Raw genomic sequence first — 21,875 nt, 5'->3', positions numbered from 1 at the left:
AGTAACGATGTTTAACTTACTTCTTCTCTTTCCATAAAATGTGCTTGTTGTAATGTCGACCATGTTAGATTAGAATAAAATGAATTTCCCAACGTGACAGCCTGTCACATGACATATCCCCAGGAAGCCCTGAATGTCCTCTTTAGAGTACAACAGGATTTAATTGCATTTATTGAAAAACTTAAGAGATGTGCATGAAAATGTAAAGTCCCCTACAGAGGACAAAAGTCAATGGGCCAAAGATAAAAAGAACAGCACAGAGATGTATGTTAAATGTCTATGTTTTCATATATGACCAAAGCGAACAAGCACAGGAGGAAAAAAACATTTTTTTTGTTTGGTAATCATCAAGAAATAAAAATCACAATCTACTAGAGTCCAAAAAATTAACAAATTTTGGGGGAAATATTATTATTATGTGGGGGTCTTTGCCCTGCAACAGGCTGGCGACCTGTACAGGGTGTTCAATGCCTCTCACCCTATGATAGCAGGGATATGTTCCAACCCTGAAAAGGATAAGTGGAAGAGAATGGATGGATGAAAATCTTCACGCACTAGAATAACAATAAAAACCAAAAAGAAATTATTTTTATCCATGCTGGTGATGATAATCTGTCTCCACAGAAGTAAAATAAAATAAACTGAAGCACATTTTAGCTTTAACAAAATACTCATGATAGAATAAAGCAATCATAATACAATCACAGCTAAAACTGCAAAAACATTTATGAATAGATCATCAAGAAAGTGTGCAGTGGCTTTATGGCATTTTTTCACAGATCCACTTAAAAGAAGCTGAACATGAAATATCATTCCACAACCTGATCCCTCTGTCATGAGCGCAGTCTTCTTCACCCCACTGTGGATCTTCACCACCATAAGAAAAGATTAAGATGCTTGATGTGTGTGTGTGTGTGTGTGTGTGTGTGTGTGTGTGTTGGGGGGGAGCATTTCAGGAGCTTTTATAAATCTTAGGATCATGAAATGTGAGACAGTGATGAAGATGAAAACCAATGGATGAGTCTTGTTAAACACGCCGACATAAATGATACAGCTCGTCAAACACATCAGTCCAGATTGAAAGGTTATCGTCACTTACTGATATGTTTTTCTGCCCCCATGTGGCCAACACAAGTCATTACCTTTAATCTTGTGGCCTTACAGTTTGGTTAAAACTGCTGACATGGAAGCTCACCTATGTGGTTATTTCTGTATGCATGTAAGGGTTTAACAAATATCTTTAGGAAATGTAATAAAAGTAATAAACTGAACCAAAGTGAAGACTTACGTCAGAGTCAGTGCAGTTCCATCAACCCATTTCCATGTTCCCTCCTTTTCTTTGTCATTTAACCCAATCCAGGTGTGTTCCTTGGTGACCGTAGAGAGAAAGGTCTGTTTAACAAGAAAAAACACAATTTATTGTATTTTCTTTTTTTTATTTATGGTGATACCAAAGAGGACAGTCAGTTTAACATGAAGAAAAACATTTTGACTTTTGAACCAGAATTTTAGTCTGTGCAGTTTATTCCAATTTTATCTAAAAATCTCTTTTTAAAAAGGTTTTGTCAACTGCTTTGATGCATTTCTTACCACATTTTTTCCTCAGCAGTGAAGATACATTTCCCAACAGCTCATAAAGCAAAACTCTAGTTAATCTGCAACATGCTGTAACTCCCTCAGACTGTCACACTTTTTTCAGCAGTGAATAAGTCATTGCCACCAGTATGACCATCTGTTGATACTGTCTAAACAAGAGTGGTCAAAATGTTAATGTTGTCTGTCAGTGGATTCTTATTAGTGTCTTCTAATTTCATGAATGCCCTGCACATTGTCACTGACCTTAAAGAACTGCTGCACCAGGCTTATTTTTCTGAGGATTATTGAAAGATGTTTATGTATTGTTTGTCTGTAAGTGTCATAGTTCTGTGCTGCTGTTGTGGTGGAGGCTCTCTCTCTCTCTCTCTCTCTCTCTCTCTCTCCAACTTTCCAGGAGGCAGGTGGTCTGGGGTTCTCTGCCTCTCCAGGGTGGCACCTGAGGCTCACATGCTGCAGTCCTGCACACCTGTTTTTTGGTTCCATTTTTGGCCACAATGGCTTTTATCCTTAGACAAAAGAGACAGGTGACAGGTCAGGACTCAAACCCGCACAACCCACACCGCAATGTGGCATGTGTATGTGTTTGCCAGCTTCACCACTAAGCCATCCAGGCGCACCTCATCTGTAGTCACTCCTGCATTTAAGGGCCAGACCAAGACTCCTGTCTCTGCTAGAGTGTTTGCTATCCTCTGTGGTAAAAACTTCCAACCATTTTGTATCTTGAAGAGCCTGATTCTGTGTTTAACTTGTCTGTCTGTGTTTAGCTAACTCGCTACAGACACTTTTCCACAATCTACTCATCTGCACGTCTTGGACTGGCTTCCTCTCCACTCTCCTCGGGAATCATCATTCTTCAGTTTTTGTTCAAAACTGGGCAAAGTTATTTATATAAAGAATGAGGAATTTAAATTTTAATATTCATTTACTAACACACACAGACAGACACACTGTACCTGTTCTTCAGAGCTTTCTATCACCACCAGATCTGCTTCTCTGTCTCTGCAGTCCTTTCTGGCTGCATCCCAGGAGTCAGACTTTTCAGACAGGAGATAGCAGCTACAGCTGAACTTCCTACATCCTGCAGGACATGTTTTGTCTGGAAGAAATTATTTCAGCAAGTTAAGAACCCAGTAACAATGCTCATTTGAGCTCTGTTTAATTCACTGGAATTCTGCAAGATGGCGCCGGTGAGGTCAGCAGCCGTCATACCTGCTCCTACGCTTTGTTTGTATATATTAGGTTTAGCTTTAATTCTGGACTTTATAATTCCGCCTGCTCTGTGTCATATCACGTATGACAGACAGACTCTTTTTAATATCAGAATACTGTCATGGCCGGGGAGGAAACGGGCGAGGAAGGACAAACACGTAGGACTCCAGAGATGGGTATAACTAAAGGAATTTATTGGGACCGGACAAAAAGAAATACAAAACCTTTTGGGAGGAAGACGAAGGGAGCACAGGAAACACTGGAACACGGGGACACGTAGGGACACAACATCATCAATGACGCGACAAAGAACACATGGAGACTGAGGGCTTAAATACACAATGGGTAATCAGGGCAAGAGGAAACAGCAGGGAACAACAGGTGAGGCAAATGAAACTAATCACACGGGGGGAAGCAAAACTAGACACGAAGCACAGGGAAATCATACTGACAAAATAAAACAGGAAGTGATAAACCAAGGAACACGCAGACGAGTCACAACACGGGGAACAAGACAAACATACTGGGAGGAGAAGCTCAGGAAATAACTAAACACAAAACGCTGGGCAAACGGCCCAGGACGTGACAAATACAGCACTCTGGCTGTATTCTGACACCTTTTTCTCCCGACCCGGCTTGGCCCCAGGAGATCCTGCGTTTCCAGTGGGCCAGCTCAAACAAAGGATGGCGCGGAGCACCCAGGTCACGGACAAGGCCCCGAGGGAAAAGAGCCGGCGTGAGAGAGAGGCTGAGGCGTAGAGCGCACCAAACACCACTGCCGAGCATCCTGTTGGCTAATGTCCAGTCACTGGATAACAAGCTGGACGAACTCAGGGCCAGGATACAGTTTCAGAGGGACATAAGGGACTGCAACATCATCTGTCTCACGGAGACATGGCTGACCCCCCTCATACCGGACCACGCCGTACAGCCGTCGGAGTTCTTCAGTGTTCATCGCACGGACAGAACGAGTGAGTCTGGAAAATCAAGAGGAGGAGGTGTGTGCCTAATGATTAATAACAACTGGTGTGACAGTAGGAATGTTGTCCCTCTGAAGCAATCATGTTCACCTAACCTGGAGCTCCTAACCCTGAAATGCCGCCCCCACTACCTGCCCCGCGAGTTCACTTCGGTCATCTTCAGCGCCGTCTATATTCCACCCCAGGCGGACACAAACACTGCACTATCCGAGCTACATGAGGCTATTTCCACCTATCAGGCTAACCAGCGTGATGCGGCTCTCATCGTAGCCGGGGACTTAACAGTGCAAACTTGAAAAAGGTAATACCGGAGTTTATTCAACAAATCGACTGCCCCACCAGAGGAGAGAGGACCCTAGACCACTGCTACTCTACATTCAAAGAGGGCTACAAAGCAAAGCCTCTTCCGCCTTTTGGGAAGTCTGACCACACCTCTGTCCTTCTCATGCCGAAATACAAACAACGGCTCAAGCAGGAACCCCCTGCTGTGAGAGAAGTGACACGGTGGTCTGATCAAACAGAGGCCGCTCTGCAGGGTGCGTTGGATTCAACCGACTGGGACATGTTTCGCAGCAGCGCGGGCGGAGACATCGAGGAGTTTACGGAAACTGTTGTGGGATTTATTGGGAAAGTTGTTGATGACACTTCACTTAGGAGGACCATCAGGACTTTTCCCAAGCAGAAGCCGTGGGTGGATAAATCTGTCCGCGACGCCCTGAGGTCCCGCACCCTTGCCTACAACTCCGGCCTCGCCTCTGGGAACATGGAGGACTACAAGGTTGCATCATACAACGTCTGCAGAGCGGTGAAAGAGGCAAAACATCGCTACGGCCGCAGACTGGAACAGCAACTACAACAGTCTGACTCCAGGGGACTGTGGCAGGGACTACGCACCATCACGGACTACAAAGCACCACACACACCCCCGGTGAGTGCCGACGCTTCTCTGGCTGATGAACTCAACATCTTCTTTGCGCTCTTTGAGTCGGGAAGCCGACAGCCCGCTGCGCTCGGAGGGGCAGAGACACTCACTGTGACGGAGCGCGACGTGAGGAGGGCGTTTAGACATGTAAACACCAGGAAAGCGGCTGGACCAGACGGTATTAGTGGACGTGTCCTTAAGACCTGCGCTGACCAGCTGGCACCTGTGTTTACACTGATATTCAACCTCTCACTGAAACTGTGTGTGATTCCCACCTGCTTTAAAAAGTCCATCATAGTCCCTGTCCCAAAGAAACCACACCCCAGCAGCCCCAATGACTTCAGGCCCATAGCACTCACCTCTGTGGTGATGAAGTGTTTTGAGAGACTCATCAAGACATTCATCACCTCCTCACTGCCCACCACCCTCGACCCACTACAGTTTGCATACCGGCCAGACAGATCCACAGATGACGCCATATCCTTCCTCCTCCACAAGACCCTTTCGCACATAGACACCGGTAAGGGGAACTATGTGAGAGTGCTCTTTGTAGATTACAGCTCAGCATTCAACACCATAGTTCCCTCCAGGCTGGTCTCTAAGCTGCTGGACCTGGGCCTGGGCCCATCCCTGTGCAGGTGGGTTCACAGCTTCCTGACCAGCAGACTACAGGTGGTACGAGTGGGTCACCTCACCTCATCCTCCCTCACCCTCAACAAGGCTGTGTGCTCAGCCCTCTGCTGTACTCACTGTACACCCATGACTGTGAGGCCACGTCAGAGTCCAACGTCATCATCAAGTTTGCTGACGACACTGCTGTTGTGGGACTAATCTCCCACAATGAGGAGACAGCCTACAGGAGAGAGGTCTCCCGCCTGGAGAACTGGTGCCAGGAGAACCACCTCCTGCTCAACGTCAGCAAAACGAAGGAACTGATTGTGGACTTCAGCAGGAAGCAGCAGAGGGACTACCATCCACTTGTCATCAGTGGTGCTGAGGTGGAAAGAGTGGACACTTTCAAATACCTGGGAGTGACCATCTCACAGGACCTGTCCTGGACTCATCACATAAACATCACTGTGAAGAAGGCCAGACAGCATTTCTACCTCCTCAGGCGGCTGAGAGACTTCAAGCTCCCACTCAAGGTGCTCAGGAACTTTTACACCTGCACCATCGAGAGCATCATGCGTGGGAGCATCACCACCTGGATGGGAAACTGCACCAAGCAGGACTTCATGGCCCTAAAAAGGGTGGTTCGTTCAGCTGAACGGACCATCAGAACCACCCTCCCCAACCTGCAGGACATTTACACCAAGCAGTGCAGGCTGAGGGCCATGAAGATCCTAAAACAGCCCAGCCACCCCGGACACTCTCTCTTCTCCCTGCTCCCATCAGGCCGGCGTTACCGCTGCCTGACGACTAAGACTGAAAGGTTGAAGAAGAGTTTTTACCCACAAGCCATCCGTCTGCTCAACTCTGAGCCCTAACTGGACTATCATTGCACAATGTAAATATTATAATTTATAATCTATAATTCCACGTAAAAGTGTGTATAGTGTATAGTATATAGAGTATAGTGTATAGTGTGAATTACTTATTTTTATTTTTATTCTTCTTATTTATATGTGTGTGTGTATATATGGTTGCAGGTACAAAATACATTTCACTGTGCATTGTACTGTGTATAACTGTGCATGTGACGAATAAACACTATCTTAATCTTATCTTATCTCCAAAAGCTTGATCACAAAGATCTATGTGTAACTGTTGTGAAGCTTCTGAGATTCTATGGTGGAGGTGTCTTCTTATGTCTATGGTGCAGAAGGGATGGCACAGCAACACCAGACTTGCTCTTACTCAGCACTTCCTCTTCAATCTGGAGCAAAAATCACAGCATTGTTTTCTTTTGCTGAGGCATGTATGATGCAGCAATGAAGAACCTTGCAGCTGCATTATTTATCCACCAGGTGGCTCCAACTATTCACATGCAACAAGTACATCAATTTTGAAGAAATTCATAATATAGGTTATTTTAACTCTGTTATATCCACCCCTGCTGAATTTCACTCAAAATTAATGATGTACAACTCACAGTATTCACAATAACTTAAAAGAGAAAAAAAAGAAAAAAAGAAAAATGACTTGACATGGTTATACAGATATACCAACTGGAAAAGTATCCCAAAAAGGATGAAGCAAATAGAGAGTGGCACCAACTCACTACCAGCTTCTGGAAGCAGGCTGCCATCTACACCCCACATAAACCATTCCCCACAGTAAAGACACGTCCCTACAAAGAGACTGTCGCTCAGTTATGGTGATGTAATCACAAATCAAAATAGGCCAAAGAACAAATTGAACTTAAAACTGAAAAATAAACATCTTATTGAAAAACTTGAAAGACTGACTTTGAGACTGTGCTGATGATCTGACTGGCATTATTAACAACCCCTTGGTTGGACATAACATGGAGCAACCGGTTAACCGGCTTGACACTGCATCCAAAATGAGACCTGACTGGGTTCACATCACCAGTACCAGAGTGTAAGAAAAGTGTGACTTGCGTGTGCCCACCCTGAGTAACAGTTGAAGGGGTTCATGAGTGGTCTTGTCCAGATCTCGGCAAGGGAAGACCTGGGCCAGTCTGGTAAAGTGGTCCGTCACTGCCAGCACGTTAACAGGTTTCTTGTTTGAATCCTCTGCAGTCCAAAAATCAATGCACACAATCTCCAAAGGTGCAGAAGTCTTTATACTCTCCAGAGATGCCCGTCCCGTAGGATCGGCTGCTTTACCAACGACACACCGTTGACAGTGCCGCACATAATCCTTCACATCCCAGTCTATGTGAGGCCAGGAGAATCTCTGGTGGGTCAGGCACAAGCTCCTAAACTGCCCTTGGTGACCAGCATTGTCATGAATTCCCCGGAGAACACACCTTCTGTCTTTTCTTCCAAGACGCAGAAGGAAAAATAAAATCTTTATGCGTGCTGTACCCAGCCTCACATGTGATGTCATCACAACAGCATCCATTGCTTCAAGTACAGATATCTGACTCTGAGACTGTCAGTCATACACCTTCCACCTCACACATTGTGATGCTGCCCCCACGCTGGCCTGGCACATCTACTGTGGCCATCTGACCTATGATGATGATGTGTTTACATTTTAATTATCTGAAATAGTGAAGCTTCCAAATAAGAGAAAACATCTCTAAATCCTTACCTGTACATTCAGGTGTCTAAGCTCTTTTACCCTCTCAGTTCCTCTCAGATGGAACCTTGTACAGTTGTTTTGTAGTAACAGCATGTGCTTTCTGGACCCTGTCTAAGACGGAGAGACTCCCAGAGGCAATGTTGTGAAAAATTCTTCTGTCCTCCACAGCAGCTTGCTGGATCTCTCTTAACCTAATGCCATTGTTCTCTCTCACCATGCCCACAATTGTCATCTGCTGCTTGTGTGTCTCCCATCAGAGTGAAGCTGTGGTTCTGTAACCTTAGTTATGGCACATATTTATTTTTGGTCACATTTAATTTGTGTGGTTTAGAATAGAAATTTGTGTTGCATATTATGTATTGAAATATTCATGATTTTACCTAATTGAGTTTATTATATAATTAATTATCATTTGCCTCATCTTATAATTTTATGTGTAACAAATAAGTTAGTTGAACCTTATGACAAGTAATTTTAGTTCCTACCTTATACTGTTTACGGTGGAACTGTTTTTGGTGCAACATTGGGTTTTTCCGTGTGGTGTGCGTTGGGGTGACGACAGAGTAAGTTGAGTTCACACTGTCCTGCTGAGTTGGTGTTTATTATAGAAGATTATTTTTAAGATCAATTGTAACCCGCCGCTCTAATTAGTGATAACAGCCTACTGAGACGGCTAACAGGTGCAGGAGGGCCAGTCTGAACTACACTTATGGGACTGAAAACTGTTAATAAAGTGCATTTAAGGACTGATAACATTCGAATCAGCTGAATTAGAGCGGTAGCTGGCTGCTGGGAGGGACTACGATGAATCCAGATCCACTCCAGTCCACGTCACACCGGAACAGTGTTCGTCGATTAGAATGATAATAACAACCTTTTTGACCGGCTAGCAGGTGGAGACGGCACCTACTGGACCTTAACTATGGGTCTGATAACTGTTGTTGATAACGTGCATTTAATGGACTGATAACATTCGAAGCGGGTGACTGTGTTTGATTCTCCTGATTTAAAACTGTCTGCTGACCAAATACAGTAACAATACAGACAACACTACCACAACTAGCAGTTTTCTCCATGAATACATCAATATAATCTTGCAGATCTGAAAAGGTTGCAATTTTTTTACACCCATTCAAAACTGAATAGAAGATTAAAATTAAAATCTACAGTAGAATAACAATCTAGAATCTATGATGGCAAAACATGTAGAAATATATATGATCTCCAAGAAACTGTTCAGTGGTTTTATGGTATTTTTTCACAGACCCACGTCAGAGAAATCGAACATTTACAATCATTCCAAGTCCTGCGGTCATCAGTTCTCATATGCACACAATCTTCATCGCCTACATTATTGGGTTCATTTGTCATCCAGTTCCTGTAGGACAGTGAACAAAAGACTTATATAAGGAAGTTATAGTAAAATTGCAACATGGCATGTATTGACACAGAAGCACATTGCCTTAAATTAAAAACTTTTCTTCCAATGTCCCTTGCAGGGCTCTGTAGGCTCAACCACTGACATGTAAGCTCATTGATGAGGTTATTTCAACATGCTTCATGAGAAACATCTGCTGGAAATTCGATAAAAGTAACAAACTGGCCCAAAGTGAAGACTTACGACAAGATCAGTGGAGTTCCATCCACCCATTTCCACTGTCCTTCCTGTTCTTTGTCATTCAAACCAATCCAAGAGTTACCCTTGGTGACCGTCGCGAGGAACATCTGTTTAATGAAGGAAGGAATGTAAATATGCTGCACAGTAGACATACCATAAATATAACAAATTTAAAACAAAATATAGTATCAAGTAGCATATTGCAGCATTAATCTTCACAACAAGGTGAAGGTGTTGAATAACACTGCACAGGAGACAGAAATAAGACTGCATAGCAGAGAAACAACAAAATCACATGCCGATGATTTACTGGAAAAGAATGTGTGTTTTGGTCTGATGTTTTGTGTCTATGGGACCCAGATGAGGCCATTAACAGGTGACAGTAAAGGGCACAGAAGAAGGAACTGATAAGCATGCTACATGTGCAAGGCAACATCTTGCATATTTTAATAACTGTGTAACTGTGTCTAAGTCTGTGTATAAAAGTTGAACTAAGATAGAGAGTGGTGTCAGACTTGTGTGAAGCTGCACCGACTGACTGCATTAGGCAGTTTTGACAATTCTGAACCAGATTAATCTGTAAACTGTTTGAAATGGCTTTATTAAATTTAATAATTGGACTCCTTATTCCGTTGTTTCATGTCATTCCTGTTCGATAAACGAACACGCATAAACCTAAAAGGCTCAAGCAGCACCACATATTTTTTAAATTCCTTCATTAAGATGAAGAAAAAATATTTTATTTTAGTTTTGAACCAGAAATTTTAGTCTGTGCAATTTATTAACTTATATCTAAACATCTCCTTTAAAAATCCTAAATGAGCACAAACTGGTAATAGGACTGGTTCTTATATAACACTCGTCTACATGAGCACTTTATACAACATCCTCATTCGGATAAGTCCTTTTTTTCTACATTTAAGCTTTTTCTGTCTACCATTCACACTCTGATAAACACATTGTGAACAGCTCATGGTTCAGTATCGTATCTAAGGTTACTTTGGTATGCAGACTGGAGCAGCCAGGGATCGAACCACCAACCTTCTGATTAACAGATGACCTGCTCTACTTCCTGAGTGCTGAAGATATGTTTTCCAAAAGCTAAAAACACTCTAGCCAACCTGCAACATGCTATAACTCTCAATCCTTTAATTCATTAGTCACACTTTTTTTTTCAACAGTGAATACAGCAGAAGCCACTCAAAGTTGCCGCCAGCTGGGAGTCCTCCTCCTTCATCTGGGCGTATACTTCCCAGCATGACCACACCCCTTTCCCTCAATTGCAGAGTGTCACCAAGAGATGGTGCTTTCTTCATAAAAACTTTGACTTCTGTGTTTCACAAATGTTTCGTTAACAGTTCATGCTGAAGTATTTTCACTGTCTAAAACAAAGCTGCAACCAATGGTGGAACAAGTTTTGATAATCTAAAATAGATTGATAAATATTCAGTATGACCTTTCACACATTTTCCACTGCAAATCACAGAGCATTCTTTTGATCAATTTATTTTTGTGAATCTAATAAATAAGTAAGTAAATAAATAGGTTTTTTTAAGTAGCACTGCACTGAGCAATCTAAACTTTCTCCCTTTCAGTCTCCTGTTAGAAGTTCTGCATTAAGTTCCACTTTTATCAATTATAAAATTATTTTAAAAGCTAACTACTAAAGGTAGCTTATAACATGTCATTGGCATTAATATAAACACCCACCGCCTCCTCCCACTTCTGCTGCCTGGTGTCAAACCTGATTTGCATGACAGTATTGTCCCAACTGTCCTTCCACCATCAGACAGATGTGCCTTCTCAGAAATGTGTACTGAAGATAAACTGATTGATACACATGAATCCTGCTTTTTGGAATTTTTTTAAAAGGCTCTTAAAAATAAACTATGAATTATTAAAAAAAAAAGGCACTTAACAATGGGTGTTATAGAGTGATGAGCACAAATTGGAAATTTTTATTTAAATTGATATGTATGGAGGAGATCAGGAGGGAGGCGCAACAGTGAGCGTCTACAGCTGTCTGTAAAACACAGTGCAGGTTCTGTCATGGTTTGGGGCTGCATTTCATCCACTGGTGCTGAAATCTTGTCAAAAATCATTTATCAGCACAGAAAAGTCTCAAACATGCTGGCACTGCAGTAAAAGCATGCCTGGATAGAAAAACACACAATGGAACACAATCAGTCATTGGCCTCCCCAGAGCCCAGACTTCAACATTACTGAAGCAGTGTGGGAGCGTCCGGACAGCAAATGGAACAAAAGGCAGAAACATCCAAAGAAGGGCTTTGAATGACCTTCAAGAAGCCTGGAGAACTGTTCCTGAAGACTACTTCAGAAATTACAGAAAGCTGCCAAGATCAGACTGTGCTGAAGAATAAAGGAGGTCATACCAAATACTGGCTTTCAGGCTCCATGTTGAACCTTATAAACTGCATTCATATATGTTTCAACAAATGGCTGCACCTATTTCCTGTAAAATATAAAGAAATTAGAGATTTTGGAGTACTGAGTCACCAAATTAAAGTGAATTAGACCAGTGTTAACATTAAGGACGTGGGGGCAGGCAAACGGTCTGCTACTTTCCCACCGCCGAGGTTCCGGAGCCGGAGCAAGTTCCCGTGCCGATCCCAAGGAACCGGCGAAATGATTAAGAACGGGCCCGCGATCCCACCGCGTTCCTGTGAACTGCTCCTTTACGTATGAGCGTGGGCGGGTCCTCGTCTGGACACGGAGCGCACAAACGTGGGAGAACGCGCTCCCCTTTCTTGTGCTGCAAGTACGTTTTAGGGTTCAAACCAAACTACTGCAGCATCTGTATGCAGCACAGAGGTAAACACAGACAGTGATTAGAGCAAGACACAAGTACGCACTTTGTGTCCTTTTATCTGTGATATGAACTGATACAAAGCAGCAAGTTCAGCCTTAGAGCCCAACCTAATTCACAGCCATGAAAATAGCTTCGCTTTTCTCATGTAATACACATGTAATATGGTAGAAAACTTGATGTTGAGACGGCAGAGTCACGCCCCTCTGCCGCTTTCGGCACGCGTTCCTGGTTCCAGACCAGCTAGTGTGCGGGGCCGGAATTGAACCCGTTTTTCGGCCGAGCACCGAGTGCTTCGGCGGTGGAAAACCCGCCTAACGGTTCAAATTACGGCACGGGCTCCGGAACCCTGTTGGTGGGAAAGAGGGTGATGTGACTGAGAGCAAAGCTCATGGTGCTTTCCGGAAAACGGGACGTTCAAAGCCCACCAATAAAAGCCAGCTTAGAACACTTTATGAATTCCGTAAATTTAAGATTTTCCAAGTTGACATTCTGTTTTTGGTAGTTTATTTTTTGGTGTTGAAACCGCGACTGTCTCCCGAGTAGAGTCCGTGCTCTCATTACTGCCCCAAGTTAACAAGAATGGTCTGAGTGTCAAAGTGTCGGAGTTTTCCTGAATGCATCCAAAAGTTTAATGACGGATTTTTAGCAGTTGTGTTCGGTCAGAAATTTCTACAGACACAGAGATGGGGGTGGCGGGGATACGGAAGAGGATTAGGGCAAGTATAAAAAAAAAAATGGGGCATTGGAAAAAAAACAAAAAACAGCCAGAATTGTGACTTTAATCTCACAATTCTGACTTTATTCTCACAATTCTGACTTTTTTCTCGCAATTCTGACTTTAATCTCACAATTCTGACTTTAATCTCACAATTCTGACTTTTTTCTCACAATTCTGACTTTAAAGTCAGAATTCTGACTTTAATCTCACAATTCTGACTTTTTTCTCAGAATTCTGACTTTAATCTCACAATTCTGACTTTAATCTCAGAATTCTGTCTTTTTTCTCAGAATTCTGACTTTTTTCTCAGAATTCTGACATTAATCTCAAAATTCTGACTTTTTTCTCACAATTCTGGGTCTTTGAAGTAATCAGCTTAATGACAGAGACATGCAGAGGCGTGCAGTTGGTGAACCAACCTGCGGACGGACAATGGCTGATTTAAGTGAGTTTCTACGTGGGCGAGGGGTGCCAGAAGACACCATTTCAATAATGGAAGAGCAGAAGGTGAGTAACAAAGACAGTTTGTCGGCTGGCACTTTTTTCTCAGCAAGTTACCGTTTGTTGTTAGCATGTTTGTTAGCTTATAATGTTAGGCAAATAGGCCACGTCTCACATTACTTCAAAGTCGGCGAATTGACGGGTTTTTGAGTATTATTGTATTTCTTTTCAGTTTGAGCTGAGTATGTTTACTACGGCAATTAAGCAGCACATTGTGGGCGCTAGCCGTCTGCTAATATCAGTTTAAGACTGTTCAAGACTGAAATCACAATTTATACTTTATGCTAGCCTAACTCTCAGCACGGTTCTAGTCAGCTGCACCGGGCTGAGAATTTCACCGGTTCGCTATTGGAAGTGATCGCTATGACCACAATTACTTACTACAGTAAATACCATGTGTACACAGAGTTCCATTGAGCAAATGGTTTAGTGTTTGCTGGCCGGTATTATTCTGTTATTTATTATTATGTATGTATTTATTTATATTTGTCTTCATGTGTACAATACGCCCGGTAACAGTCATTCTACATTTCCATTGGTCGCGCGAATAGACGTCACATGACCCCGCGGTCAAAGTTCAGGGTGCTAAAAACATAGCCAACATTAAGCTTGTTTTTAGTTGTAGTGCAGAGTGAGTGTAGCCTCCTATTTCCATATTCTATAGTACTGACACAGAATTCTAGTTAGAAGAATTTCACACCCCGGTGGTATACGTCGATCGGTTGATGAAGGACGGGATACAACCACTTGCTAAGCGCTAGTCCCCGCTTGCTAAGTAATTGCAAGCGGGGACAATAGCGAACCGGTGAAATTCTCAGCCCGGTGCAGCTGACTAGAACCGTGCTGAGAGTTAGGCTAGCATAGAGTATAAATTGTGATTTCAGTCTTGAACAGTCTTAAACTGATATTAGCAGACGGCTAGCGCCCATAATGTGCTGCTTAATTGCCGTAGTAAACATACTCAGCTCAAACTGAAAAGAAATACAATAATACTCAAAAACCCGTCAATTCGCCGACTTTGAAGTAATGTGAGACGTGGCCTATTTGCCTAACATTATAAGCTAACAAACATGCTAAAAACAAACGGTAACTTGCTGAGAAAAAAGTGCCAGCTGACAAACTGTCTTTGTTACTCACCTTCTGCTCTTCCATTATTGAAATGGTGTCTTCTGGCACCCCTCGCCCACGTAGAAACTCACTTAAATCAGCCATTGTCCGTCCGCAGGTTGGTTCACCAACTGCACGCCTCTGCATGTCTCTGTCATTAAGCTGATTACTTCAAAGACCCAGAATTGTGAGAAAAAAGTCAGAATTTTGAGATTAATGTCAGAATTCTGAGAAAAAAGTCAGAATTCTGAGAAAAAAGACAGAATTCTGAGATTAAAGTCAGAATTCTGACTTTAAAGTCAGAATTGTGAGATTAAAGTCAGAATTGTGAGATTAAAGTTAGAATTGTGAGATTAAAGTCAGAATTGCGAGAAAAAAAGTCAGAATTCTGAGAATAAAGTCAGAATTGTGAGATTAAAGTCAGAATTCTGAGAAAAAAGTCAGAATTCTGAGAATAAAGTCAGAATTGTGTGATTAAAGTCAGAATTGCGAGAAAAAAGTCAGAATTCTGAGAATAAAGTCAGAATTGTGAGATTAAAGTCAAAATTCTGAGAAAAAAGTCAGAATTCTGAGAATAAAGTCAGAATTGTGTGATTAAAGTCAGAATTCTGAGAATAAAGTCAGAATTGTGTGATTAAAGTCAGAATTCTGAGAATAAAGTCAGAATTGTGAGATTAAAGTCAGAATTGCGAGAAAAAAAGTCAGAATTCTGAGAAAAAAGTCAGAATTCTGAGAAAAAAGTCAGAATTCTGAGAAAAAAGTCAGAATTGTGAGATTAAAGTCACAATTCTGGCTGTTTTTTTGTTTTTTTTCCAATGCCCCATTTTTTTTTATAGTGGCCCTAATCCTCTTCCGTACAGGGAGCTTCTTGGCTGCAGGAAGTGTTTTATTTCACACTTGATCACTGAGAGGGGAAAATGTTTCACTGTTATCTGCATCACAGTGCAAATCACAGTGCAAACCAACAAGCAAAAACGTGGTCAGTTAAATACAAACTGGACTGTTTTTACTGTTATACATACTTTGTTGTTTCCTCCGAAGAGGACACACCAAATCACTGTCTTAATGGGCATACTTAAACTGTATGCCCATTACAACGTAGAGATGCTGTCTCTTAAAACTGCCGCAGCGGTCCACGGTGGGGGTGGGAGATCGGGAGAATTCCGTCCACAGAAGAATCCTCTGTAATGCTAATGATAGTCTGGGCTCTCTTACTTGTCTGCAAAGGTAGTTTCTGCGCTTAAAATCACTGTAGCGGTTTTCCAGAGATATGCAGTATTAATTTATTTTATCCAAAGGTGCGGACACTTTCTCTTTTGAGCGCGGCTTTCAGAGCGCGTGATTTTAATGTAAAGAAAATGGCAGTCTACTACATTTTAAAATTATGCAGTCTATAAATTATTTGTAAAACTGGTGATAGAACATCATGTAATTAGTGTGCTCATTTATTTATTCATCAGGTTTGTCACGGCTGTGTGCGGGCAAGGCAGGGAGGACCCCAGTGCAGGACACGGCGAGAGCAGGTTCGGATGGAGGTTTCTTTGATAACTCAAACAATTATAAAACAGAAAACTCAAAAGCAGATACTAGGAACTTGAAGACAAAACACACAGGCCAAAACTGACGAGGACCCGAACAAGGAACAGAGGGAAAACAAAGGGCTTAAATATACAGAAGGGGATTAGGGCAAGTGGAAACAGCAGGGGACGACAGGTGAACCAAATGAACCTAATGACAAGGGGAAGCAAAACTAAACACAAAGCACAGGAAACAGACCGTCAAAATAAAACAGGAACTGAGTACACATAACAGACGCAGACCTAACACTGAAAACTTAAGGGAACATACACAAAAACAAGGGAGACTAAACAGCATACTCAAAACAATATATAAGAACACAACCTGAAAAATACAACAAAAGAAAGCTACACAAAAGAAAACTCAAACGCTGGGCCACCGGCCCAGGATCATGACAGTACCCCCCCCCACAAGGGCCGGCTCCAGCCGGCCCAAAACCCGAAAACAAAAAGCCACACCAGGACGGAGGGCTCGAGACAAAAACAAAACAAAATCCCCAGGAGCAACAACGTCCAAAAAACAAACCAGGAACGAAACAGAAGGCGGCAGCACACGGCTGGAAAAAAGTCCAAACAAAAGAAAACACAAGTCTGGAGGCCGACCGCGTTCCCAGCGGCGGTGGAGAGGACGAAGGCGAGCAGGGGGCCGACCGCGCTCCCAGCGGCGGCGACGAGGACGAGGACGAAGACGAGCAGGAGGCCGACCGCGCTCCCAGCGGCGGCGACGAGGACGAAGACGAAGACGAGCAGGAGGCCGACCGCGCTCCCAGCGGCGGCGACGAGGACGAGGACGAAGACGAGCAGGAGGCCGACCGCGCTCCCAGCAGCGGCGACGAGGACGAAGACGAGCAGGAGGCCGACCGCGCTCCCAGCGGCGGCGACGAGACAGGACAGGAGGCTCGGACAGAGCGTGACTTTCCAGCACGGGTTCTGGCTGAGCAGCACACACAGGCTCTGGTGCAGGACCCTCTGGCTCATGGCGCTCGGGCTGAGCGGAACCCTCCAGACGCTCGGACTGAGCGGGACGCACGGGCTCTGGCGCAGGACCCTCAGGACTCTCAGGACGCTCGGACTGAGCGGGACGCACGGGCTCTGGCGCAGGACCCTCAGGACTCTTTTTTTAATTTTTTTTTTTATAGCAGACTACACACTGACATTCATCATTTTTGCAATCCCGCTCCTCTCTGTCCTATGAATGCACCATTCACTGACAGAACTCAGCAATAATCAAATCATTTCAGATTTTGTTTTTGTTTACAAACAATAGCAGTGCTGTTAAATAACTGTTTCATGCTGTCATTTTCATTAGTCAGCTTGTTCACTGTCTACATCTTCTACTTTACTGGCAGCAAGCAAATATTTATACCAGTGTTTTACAGAAAGGTTCAATATTATGATTCTGTTAGAATCATAGAACCCCTGAGTAAATATAATATGTATGAATTAAATACAGCATAGCGGGCTGTAAGCGAAAGTGCTTCACTATCACTGCTCCTCCTGGTGGATACACAAGATATTACCACCAGTTTTCCCAAATCCTGCTTAGGGGCGTTCTCACCTCTGGCTGCACTGCTACGTCATGAGCGTGGGATTTAATTTCGGCCACGGACCGGTCCCAAATCGGCCACGGACCGGCCAAGGTCCTGTCACGGATTGGCCGGCCATTTTGAGTTGCTTAATCTCTAAGTGACTACCGTCAGTTAAAACTGTTTAAACAAGAATTTTTTTGTCAGTGGATTCTTATTGAATAGAATAGAATAGAATGCCTTTATTGTCATTATACAGGATGTACAATGAGATTGGAGACATTGAACAACTGCTGACATTGAACAACTACTGCATCAGACTTATTTTTGTGAGGATTCGAATTGCAAAAAATGCAAAAAAATACTTGTTGCTAATTAGAGTTGTCGTCCATTGTTTCAGAGTTTTATGTCCAAATATGTGTTGATTAAATGCTAAAAGATCAAACACTTAATTTTTGTGCAAAATTGGGCAAAGTTATTTCAATATTCACAAACACAATAACACACACACACACACACACACACACACACACACACACACACACACACACACACACACACACACACTGTACCTGTTCTTCAGAGCTGTCTATCACCACCAGATCTGCTTCTCTGTCTCTGCAGTCCTTTCTGGCTGCATCCCAGGAATCAGACCTTTCAGACAGGAGATAACAACTACAGCTGAGCTTCCTCCATCCTGCAGGACATGCTTTGTCTGGAAGAAATTACGAGCAAATAATATTTCAGCAAGTTAATGAATGATCTTTTAAGAACCCAGTAACAATGTCCATTTGATCCCTGTTTGAGATCAGGTCTAAAGGCATGCACATATGTACATATGTACTATACATATTATTATTAAGGAATATCATTTTTAAGTTAGTGATTTATTATTTAGGTATAAAGAGACAAAGATCTGATCAGAATGCTGGGAAACTGAATCACTGCATTTCTGAGTAAAAACTTTTACAAACACACAACAAATAAATAAATAAAGCCAAGGACTCACTCTGTTTGGACAAACTCTGAAGTCTTTCCAGCTCTTTGGTCTTTTCAGTTAGACGGGCATTCAGATGGTCTCTCTCCTCAGTCATGGAGGAAAGATTGTTCCTCATAGCGGAAAGATTTGCCATCAGATTGTCTCTCTCCTCAGTCACGGCAGAAAGATTGTTCCTCATAGCGAAAAGATTTGCCTTCAGATGGTCTCTCTCCTCAGTCATGGAGGAAAGTTTGCTACTCGTGGCAGAGAGACTTGCGGTCGAATCATGCACTGAAATACATTAAGACAGTTTTCTGAGACACAAAGGATCTTATGTATTTATAAAAGCCAAGGATTTACAATTTTTGCCCATAGGTAAGGAAAGATGTTCAAAACTCAAGTCAGTTTTAACTCAGCTTTTTTCAAAGACACGGTCAAGCTATTGTCAAAGTCTTGGTGTTGGCAGCATCTGTTCCATGAAAACTTTAATGTTGGCCATAACTCGATACATACTGTTCAAGTTAGACCCATTAAACTTCACACACTTGTTCATTGAGTTTACTATAACAACAATTTGACCCCCACACCCACCCCCTTTCCCCTGTGTTCCCAATCAAAGAGCTGAGTGTTGGCACCCGCTCAGTGTGCTCTTGTTTTCATATGTGTGTGTGTGTGTGTATATGTGTGTGATGGTTTTAACATTTTTCCATTTGTAGGTTTTTGTATGTTTGAATGTTGCTTACTTTGTCAAATCTCATTTAAAATGAGCTGACACCATCCAAAACGTACTGTGGCTGAATTTTCAATCTATTCACATGTGGGCTGATGAATGTTAGAGCAAATATTTACAGAGAACCAGACTCACAGTAGACCCCAAGGGTGATGAGTCCAATCAGCAGGAGAACACTCAGCAGTCCCAGAGAGAGAGTAACACCTGAATAGAAACTTCTCTTAGAGCTTCTTGGACCTGAAAAGAAACAAACAGTAAAACTAACAAAGTGTATGACAGTAATAACAGAAAAAATATATCTGGTCCCTTTTTTGTTACTTCTTTCTTACCCTTGCGATTTATTGTTGAAGGTATTGGGTTGTCATATTTGAAATATTCAGCATTGACATAAATTTCCTCCATTTCTTGTTTTTCTGAGGCGGTCAGCTCTGCAGCTCAGGACCTGCAAACTGTTTCACTGGATTAAGTTTCTTCTTTTTCTCAGCTTAAGAGGAAGTCACACATGTCAGATGTTAAAAATGTTGTTCACACATTACAAGTTCTGTAATATGAAAAGCAACAGAAGTCAAACTTGTTTTCATAGATTTAAAGGAACTTGAAAAGATCATCTCAGTATTGAAATGTGTGACTAACGACTAAAACCTTTCAATTTAAAAATACCAGCTACACAGAAACTCTGAAGATAGTATTTTTTATTTTTTAGGATTCTTCTAGAGATGGACTATTTAATAGGATCATTAACATTCATTACATATGTGACTAGAATGTACCAAAGAGATCCAGTTCTATTGTTCTGGCATCAAAGTGACTTCAATCAAGTTTTTTTTTTTTTCAAAAAGTTGGGAAGATGTGTACAATGACAAATAAATTTAATTGGAATTCAATTTTATTGGAAATGGCTTAAAGACAACATATTTTTGTGGGATTTTTTTTATTTTTATTTGTTTCATTTTTTAAAATTTTATTTATGGAACAGGATGATACATATAACCATGCATTTACATAAATAAAAAGCCTCCACTGCTATATACATAAGACTTTGTGCCTAATTTGAGTTTGTTTGGGGGGAAGAAGGGGAAAAGGGCAAAAGCACTGTGTGGTCAGAAGGCAGCAGAGGGCTGTGAACCCAACAGAAACTGTTCAGCCAATTTGAATGTTATCCCTCCTGGCCCTTAACTATGGGTCTGATAACTGTTGATAACATGCATTTAATGGACTGATAACATTCGAAGCGGATGAACAAACCTCAACTCAGATCGGTCTCAGTGGTGAATGGATTAAAAATTTAACCACTGGGCTGTAATGTGACAGGAAGGGAAGACAATGAAGTTGAGCATTTTTAAGTGATTTCCATGTGATTGCTGACAGTTATTAAAATACATCTGTTCCCTTTCCTGTCACTTTTTTCTTACTAGTGCAATTTCTTGAAGGCTTGAAAGGACAGATTATTTCTCAGAACTCAGCTCTGCAGCTCAGTACATGTAAACTGTGAAAGTACCATTGGTGTCAACGACTGCTGTCACATTTCATGTCTCATCACATTTTCATGCTCTTAAATTACTGTGCAGATATATTAATGTGTAAAATGTGTGACTTCCTCAACAAAGAAGAAACTGACACAGTGATGCTGTCAGAGTTTGCGTGCCCTGTGCTGTAGTAACCTGCATCCTTAAGAACAATGAAGGACATTTATGTCAATGTTGAATTCTCCAAATATAACAATCAAATACCTTCAACAGGTCACACAGGTAAGATACTGGGAATCTAAAAGTGATCAAATGTATTTTCACATCTGTTATTACTGTTGTGCAAGACGCTCCAAGAGGAGTTTCCATTTAGGAGTTATTCTCTTTCTGGGAATGCTGGGTTTTCGCCTGCTGATTGGACTCATCATCCTTGGTGTATATTGTGAGTTTGGTTCTTCATAAATGATCACTCTAACATTCAACAGCCCACATATGATCAGAGAAAAAAAATCCTGAGTGGCATCAAACCACTCTGACACACATTTCAACGTGTGTCAACAACGTTTCTTCATTCACAGTAAAATGAGTTTATCCCCCACCTCCCAAAAGACACACACAGAATAAGAAACATCGCAAAACTGATCTAATTAATGACCATTTTTCATGGCAATATTTTGAAGCATTTTAATTTAGATTTAATAAGAAACAATTAAGCTATGATTTTAATTTTTGTGTTTCAGAAATATCCCTCTGGATTTATTTCAGATCATGTCTCAGCTACAAAGCTCTCTGAGGAGAGAGACCTTCTGAATGCAAATCTCTCTTCTATGAGTAACTAACTTTCCTCCATGACTGAGGAGAGAGACCTGCTGCATGCCAACCTCACTGAAAAAAACCAAAGAG

General features: G+C 42.2%; 1 protein-coding gene across 1 annotated transcript; it reads right to left on the bottom strand.

The window, feature by feature from the left end:
• Positions 1–760: 760 nt before the first annotated feature.
• On the bottom strand, positions 761–19,932 carry LOC115800787 (CD209 antigen-like protein C). The gene is made up of 7 exons (XM_030758302.1): positions 19,836–19,932; positions 19,642–19,743; positions 18,807–19,067; positions 18,370–18,512; positions 9,542–9,645; positions 9,255–9,298; positions 761–867 (listed from the first exon to the last, which is right to left on the bottom strand). The coding sequence occupies exons 1-7, from the start codon at positions 19,906–19,908 to the stop codon at positions 761–763; spliced, it is 834 nt and encodes a 277-aa protein (XP_030614162.1). The 5' UTR covers positions 19,909–19,932.
• Between the last annotated feature and the right edge of the window lie 1,943 nt (positions 19,933–21,875).

Source organism: Archocentrus centrarchus, chromosome 21, assembly GCF_007364275.1.
Source record: "Archocentrus centrarchus isolate MPI-CPG fArcCen1 chromosome 21, fArcCen1, whole genome shotgun sequence".
Taxonomy (NCBI): domain Eukaryota; kingdom Metazoa; phylum Chordata; class Actinopteri; order Cichliformes; family Cichlidae; genus Archocentrus; species Archocentrus centrarchus.
Note: the sequence above shows the minus strand (reverse complement) of the source record. Positions and strands in the feature narration are given on the sequence as shown.